General features: G+C 31.9%; 1 protein-coding gene across 10 annotated transcripts; it reads right to left on the bottom strand.

Moving 5' to 3' along the window:
* Positions 1-485: 485 nt before the first annotated feature.
* On the bottom strand, positions 486-6,415 carry LOC115723335 (protein FAR1-RELATED SEQUENCE 5). 10 transcript variants are annotated; one of them, XM_030652769.2, is made up of 5 exons: positions 6,229-6,411; positions 4,909-4,982; positions 3,549-3,966; positions 2,058-2,272; positions 486-701 (listed from the first exon to the last, which is right to left on the bottom strand). In XM_030652769.2, exons 3-4 carry the CDS (start codon positions 3,951-3,953, stop codon positions 2,069-2,071), a joined length of 609 nt encoding a protein of 202 aa, XP_030508629.1. In that variant the 5' UTR covers positions 3,954-3,966; positions 4,909-4,982; positions 6,229-6,411; the 3' UTR covers positions 486-701; positions 2,058-2,068. The 10 variants fall into 10 exon arrangements, 8 of the variants coding, with proteins under 8 accessions (XP_030508629.1, XP_030508631.1, XP_030508628.1 ...); XM_030652771.2 differs by having other exon boundaries at positions 3,549-3,961; XM_030652768.2 differs by having other exon boundaries at positions 4,909-4,967.
* Between the last annotated feature and the right edge of the window lie 1,399 nt (positions 6,416-7,814).

The raw sequence follows: 7,814 nt of genomic DNA, 5'->3' as shown, positions 1-7,814 counted from the left end.
AAAAACTTACCAACTCCAAAGATAGGAATGGAATTGATTTCAATATGAATCAATTTAAACATTCCACAAGAAATATAACAATAAAACTGAGGGCCAATTTCAAGAACTTCAAAGAATCGATTACTCTTTGCTTTCTCTCTACCTTTCCTTTTCTTAGAATCCATTTATTCGACATACGAATGTGTCAATTTCAATAAACCTCATAAAAGACAGTAATGAAATTATTCAAAGAATCGATAGATGAGTTGATTTCAAAATGCCACAAGTTTTGGAATTCCGATTCTCTAGAAGGAGAAAGACTAATCTAGCTTATTGCGAACGTAACATAAGTATGGTTAGGAAGTTGCAGTTGGCAAAAGGATTAAAGGGTTTAATTTCAATTTGTTTGAAGTTAACGTGAGAGTTAACCTCTGTTATTTTTTAATATAAAATTTTTTTAAAAAAAAGTCATCTAATAATTTCTCATAAACCAAGAATTCTGTTATATAACCACATTTTATATAGAATAGATATTTTACATAACAGAACCCCATTTTACATTCTTACCCGGAAAACAAAATAGTAATGCTAATAGCGGTCTACCTTATCTTACAATGTTCAATTGGTCCAAACACCATAGATTGTTGAACCACTAGTTAGGATCTTTGTCAATGTCTTTTCTCAGCATCAACTGCACTCACTCTACCTCTTGGTCAGCACACCTAAAAAGAATGGTTTATTATCTCATCACAACAATGGCAGACACTACGACAAGGATTTCAAGATCAAGATAAACTAAGCATTCAAAATTTACACAAATTCCTTGCAGAATTTGACTGAAATAAGTCATTTCAGGCCACAAATATACTGATGTCCCAAACATCTTAAAGTCTCACTAAAGTGAAACAATGTTGCAAGCAAAAATCATTTCTTTGGCAATGGCTGTTGTTCTTATGAGACTAGTTTAATTTTACATCATTACTAACTAGTAACAACCATCTTTTATTAATATTGATGATACATCCCTTTTTTTTTTTTAACTTCCAGGTAATATTAACGTTGTAAATACGAGCTGCACCTTTTGACACAACACAAAATCAGCACGAGCACGTGTTCGGAGAGCACCAGCACGACCAAGCACGAAAAATATGACTTTAGACACAACACAGCATGATATTACAAATCGACACGACACTGTACAAAAATTATGTACTTAAGCACAACACGGCAGGACAAACTCGAAAGACACAACACGTAAGCACAAATAAACTACAAAAAAACACTACACGTTAAAAGACCCTATAATAATAATAATAAATCATGTATTTATAAATAATAAATAAATTCAAATAATAATAAAATTCAAATATAACACCGAATATTATAAATCTATCTTTAAAATGTTAGGACCCTACATTAACAAGTATGTGATTGATTAGTACTAGACTACTAGTAGTATATAACTATTTAGGCACCTCTTAAGCTAGCTTTGAGAGTGAGTTCTAGTGAAATAGTTATCATAAAACTATTAGAAAATGTAAATTAAAATTATATATTAATTTATTTGTAGAGTGACTTAAAAATTTGAGCATCTATTTGTAAATATTTCAATTTCTAATAATTCTAGTGATTTTTTTATTTATTTAATTGTTCCTACAATATTTGAAAAACTGCATGAATAATTAAAAAAAATGCATATAGTTTAATAATTAACTCATTAGTGAAAAAAAAAATATACAAAATAAAGTACAAATTCGAACCCAAACCCCGTATAAGAAAACAAGTTGGCCTGTTTAAGGAAAATAGGCTGGCCTGAATAAATCACGATAGGAAAAATACAAAGCGTACCCGTTAAAATTGTTGGCACAGCACAATACGGTCCATATTTTTTCTATTGCATTAGACAACTCATATTTTAAAAAGCACAAGAAAAAATAAGCCGGGCCAACCCGACACATATTTATAGCACTCGATAATATGATACCTTTACTCAAGACTAAAAATATTTCCCCTAATCTGAATGTGGCATCAAACAAGCTAAATGATGTATGGAAATGTTCAATGGATCGAATACTTACTGTTGCATAAATTATCTGTGGCACAGGGGCTGCTGCATCTTAGATTCAAGTTTTCTCAGATTTTCATAAACTAATTTAACTTTATTGGATACATTTCCGTTATGCTCTTCAACATCTTTCAAAACTGCAAGTAGCTGTTCCCGATATGCTGCACTTAACCTCTTCTTTACCCTCAGTTCTGCAGTTAATTCCTGAATTTTCTTGTCTTTATCATCCTGTAAAAGAAAATAATAAATAAAAAGCTGTTAAATGAACAAGGAGTTGAATACAAATGTTAACATTGTTCACGTGATCAGAGAGTGCAATGTTTTATGTAAAATATTGCTTTGAAGCACAAAACAAAGTGCAAAGATAACATCACAGTAAGAAAACCTGCCTAGTGGTATTACACATCTCCTCACAACTATAGGCCCCAAGTTCAAATTACCCTCCCCAAATAACAATAAAAAGACAGCCAAATAAGTAAGAATCAGCACAAAGCACAATTGGTGTAGAAGTAGAAAAAAACTATAAACTGAAGATAATACACTATCGCTGGATACTCATCCCACACAAAAAGAATGAAAAACATGTCTAACCCCTATATAATAATTGGACACATGTTTGGGAAGGGAAAAAAAGAAAAAAACAACAGTAGAAGACGGTCAAAATAAGTGAAAATCAGTAGACAGAAAAAATGAGGCGAAAGTAGAGTGAAAATACATGAACAGAAAAGTGATTGCTAATAGCCCCAGCCAAAGGACAAAATAATATTTAAACATCTATCCAACTCCAATTATTTAGGGGTTTCCATTTAAGCTCGGCAAATAGTTAAAAAAGCAAGAAAATGGATAACCACAAAGAAGAAAAAAAACCAAGAAAACAGATAACAAGAAGCATGTGGTTAACCAGACATGTAGGAGTTTGAGTACTCTATTTTCTGCATCAATGATTGATATTGACTACAATCCAAATGAAAAAGAGTCAAAACTTGTCGACGAGACTGTGAGCCTAAATCTTGTTATAACAGTAGCGAAGAAACTGAGAAAATCAGAGAGAAAAAGAGATAGGAGCTGAATGATTTTCTGTAGGTAAGACTCAGGTACAACCTTAAAAGTATTCAAGAGACCGTCCACTCTCCACAATCCAAATCCCCAAGGACCCAACCCCTCAATGCCAGAATGTCTCCTCCATTTCTGTCAATATGCTCATGAACACTAACACCCCAACCAAGCCCAACAAACCACATTAACTCACATAGCTACAACTACTCATATATCTGTCTAGTATCATTATCCTATTAAATACCCCCTTCATAGGTGTCTTCATCAGAAACTAGACTTAAAGCTTATGTACAGTATTAACATTTTAACATTTTCATATTACAAAGGAGAGAAAAAAAAATTGAAAACCAAAAGTTGGGAGTTACTTTAAATCTATAAAATTGCTCAATCATATCACACCTCAGTCTTGGAATGAACTTATGCTGTCTAGCAGTTAAAATACACTTACAAGTATCCGGTGACCCTTTTGTAGCTCAATCCCCAAGGGGTGATTATGTTCACTCACGAATTTCCTAACAACCCATATTCCATTCTTCTCTCTTTTCAGCAAAATCATGGCAGTGCAAACGTCTCGTTGCCTACCCTGTTGAATGTCAACTTTTGTTCGACTGTCTGGAAGTCCTCTACATCCAAGCCCACGAGAGATTATTGATCCATCACGCTCAGATTTCCTAGATGATAACACACGAGTCAAGAATCCTTTTTGTCTGGCATAATCATCATAGAATGCTCTACCAGCTTCTTCTGATTCAAATTCCATCCCCTCATGTAGTTCCACATCACTCCCACCTTCAACTTCAACTGCACTTGATTCTCCTGCATAAGTTTCTATTCTCTCAACTCCATCACCCATTTGCACATCTACTCTGCACATTAAGACAGGTGACAAATAAGCACATTCCATTTCCAGTCATGTGTGTCACCAAACTAATTGTTTTATTCCCCATTCTTGAAGGAAGGCTATCCACAAATGGCCAGTTTTATATCATTGAAGCCACTGCTAGAGACCTTTCAGCTGGTCAAGCACAAAGTAGCTAGTACTAATACTATAATGAGCGAGTGATATTGCTTTCCTAGAGAATCTAGTCGTACTTGACTGGACTTGCCGAAATTAGGAAGATAATACAAAGAGCTGAAATAACAGCATGATAGTGTCCATTCACTAAATAAATTTCCCCAGTCTATTTATGGGATCAAATCAATATATTCTAGAAGAAATCTTTGAAATACTCTCATTAGGCATCACTTTCTAACTTTTTCTTTAGAGGGCATTCCACTAAATTGAAGCAAAAGAAAAGTAGTTACTAAATGCAAGCATAGCCCTTTTTCTTTCCAAAAAGGAAATTTTGGGGCTTGTCAACAATTTTTTTTTCCTTAGTACTTTATATGAACTCTTTCACATCTTAGTTCAAAAAGAATGCCTACATTTTTTTGAAGAAGGACAAGATAAATACAAGAATAAAAAGCATCTAACCTACATTAACACCATATTCTCAACTATATCAAAATTAATACAGACAAAAACTTCCAAAATATGACAAATGTAACTATAAAAAATCAAACAGCATTCTCCCTATTTTAATAACCTAACCATGTGTCCAGTTCAACTATAAACAATCAAACAAAACAAGTTGTTGTCCTTTCATAATTGTAACACACATATTTCATAGATCCTACTTCACTAAAATACACAAATTATCAACCTTCCGTAGCACACAAAATTCACAAAACTTGTGTCTACGGATGAATATATAAGATATTTAAACTCTTCTATAAATTAAGTAAAATGTTAATTATAGAAAAAATACCTCTGAATAATGCTCCCAAACAAGCTTTGAGCAACCAAAATCAAACTAAGTTGTGGAACCTACATGCAAAAAACCTATTAAAATAGTCAAAAATCAAGATAAACATTGGAGACAGTCAAAGGAAGAAAGTGTTCATGGAAAAGATACCCAAAACTTTTCATCACATTAAAAACCATAGTACCTTATTTAATAACAAATGATACAGAAGCAAATTTATATACCCTAATGCACCATTTCCTTCTCACTTTCTATAATGATTATTCATGGGATGTCATCATCATCGAATTTGAAATGAATTATATAGCCCACATTGAATTGATCTAAGAAATTTAACAGAGGTAGAACATAAAATATTTTTCTCAACTCAAAATATTCTTAAAAAAACATTAATTAGTCTAATTTTAGCTGCTCCTATTAATTTTTGATTCAAGTCTACTCACACTCGAACATCGTTTCAATATAAAAGACCTGAAATTGAACAACATTACGGTCTGGGTTTTATTTAAGTGCTTAAATTGACAAGAGAAGAGTGTAAAAAAAAAAAGAAACCATTGAGAAAAAGACAAATTTATTTACATAAATATATATACATATATATATCTTACCTTAATAAGAAATGCCTATTTAATAGAATTTCTTGTGGCTTTAAAAGATTATTTTCAAAAATTGTGCTAGTTTTGACAGAAACGTGTCAAATACTAACAACAATGCTAAATGGATGCAAATGAATAAACCATAATTGTTCACAACTTCTCTAAACTAACTATTAGTCGGTAGCATTGTCCATTTTGTTCAAAACTTCTCTAACAGGTCATTAATTGGTAACTACTCAGCCAAGTATTGCCTATTTTCTTCTCCTATACCGGATAAAATTTGAAACAACTTCAAATTATCTCTCCAATCAACAACACAACTTGTTCCAGGCAACATATTTGTCACTATGAGTAGTTAAAATAATTACAATTCAAATTGCCTAGAAACACCATAAATTAGATTTTATTTAAAGAGAAGTCTATCAATGTTACCAAACACCTCATCAACACCAAGATATAGAATTATCCGAAACTTAAACGCTGCAAAGTACTGAAACAAAATATATGTAGGAACAAATACATACAAAGGGGATTCACATGAAAGAAACAGAATTTTTTTATTGAACCAAAATCAGGAAATTAAGAAAGCTTCTTTGGCCCTGGCCCTTAAGTTTCATATCCCCGTAGAACTTTATACTATACAGAACACATAGAATAAAACTCAAACAAGCAGCCAAAGTTTCAACCTCATTGGCAGCCTCAAAACTCAAAACCGTGAGTACAGTACCTGTTGTTGGTGAAGTAAATGCTTATCCGGCCAATGAAGGAAACGGAATTCCTCCTCTCGATCTCCGATCAGTTACCGCTGATGAGATAGTGACAATACCGAAGAAAACCACAATAGGGAGAGAAAAACGAGGAAGTTGTGCTCTGATGAGAGTCATAATAATAAATAATTAAATCTCCAGCAAAAATAAATAGATAAATAATAAAAAATTAAATATTGGGCTTATATAAATATTAGAAAACAAAGGTTTGTATTAAATATAGGGATTTTTGATATTTTTTTTTATTTTTATTTATGTTTAGTTTTTTAAACTTTTTCATAAAATCTGTTTTTTAATTTTATTTTTTAAAATAAAAAATACTTTTATTGTTTAAGTTATCTTTCCCTAATTTTTTTAGGAATTTTTTCTATAATAAACTAATAAGGACAGTATTTTACATTTATACCTTAAAAAGGAAAAAAATAAACATAAATAGAAAACAAAAGTTTCTATTTACAAAAATACCGGCCTAACCAAAAAAACAAAAGAAACTCCTCCTTCTTTGCGAGCCCGCCGAAACACCCCAATCCACTAAATCTCTACTGTTTTCTTTCAAAAACCAAGGAAATCAGCTCAAATCAAGATGTAGATCTCAAGGAAAAAACAATCAAATCCCGAAAAATCCAAATACAAAAAGAGAATTAAAAAAATAGAGAAATCGACCTCCATTGCTGTAAAAAAAAAAATACAAAAACGGTTGGGTTTTATGCCCTAAATAAAACTTTTTACAATCTGATTAGTTATCAATATAAGAAATTTGAAGTGATTGATGTTTGCATGAATTTTACATGCTAATGGTTTAAATATGTTTATTACATTTACAAACAAAATCAGCTAAATCCAAATCATATGTTTATTCACAATTACAGTATCGTCAACACAGTGGAATGTGATTGTGATCATATGAATCAAAAGTCTTGGTCCCTGTTTCATCAGTGTTATTGGATTTACACTAATGTGATAATCAGCGATGATGTGTACTTACACTTGGAGTAAGTGTTATGTTCTTTCCAGGACATTAGTAAAGTATACTAGTTTCGAATGTATGGAGTATACATTGGACTGGACCGATATTGCAACTAAGTTAAGATATTACAAACTTACCGTTATATATATATCTTTCCAAGTCAATATCAGTAGTTGATCTTAAGATTAAAAGAATCTAAATCCTGATATGCTTAGGCTCAACTCATGAGTACTATTCATGTTCTTTGATTTATTAGTTAAGCCTACTTTTAGGTCAGGGTGATACGTATATTTTGGGAACATGATAGTATGATTGAGTGGGAGTGCTGATCATAAATATAGAATCTATAGCTTCTACTGGTGTATAGAAGTCAAGTGATGATTCCCTTTGAGCTTAGCAAATAGAAGTAAATGGATGAGCTCTTGTTTAACTGACTAATCATTAGATCACTAAACACCATTTACAGGTAGCTAAGTGTTTTAAGGGGCAAAATACATTGAGGGGTGAGAACGGTAAAGAAATCCCATCTCGATGTAGATCATCTATATAGAGGATCTTTAAATCACAATAAGATTATAA

Source organism: Cannabis sativa, chromosome 9, assembly GCF_029168945.1.
Source record: "Cannabis sativa cultivar Pink pepper isolate KNU-18-1 chromosome 9, ASM2916894v1, whole genome shotgun sequence".
Lineage (NCBI taxonomy): Eukaryota > Viridiplantae > Streptophyta > Magnoliopsida > Rosales > Cannabaceae > Cannabis > Cannabis sativa.
Note: the sequence above shows the minus strand (reverse complement) of the source record. Positions and strands in the feature narration are given on the sequence as shown.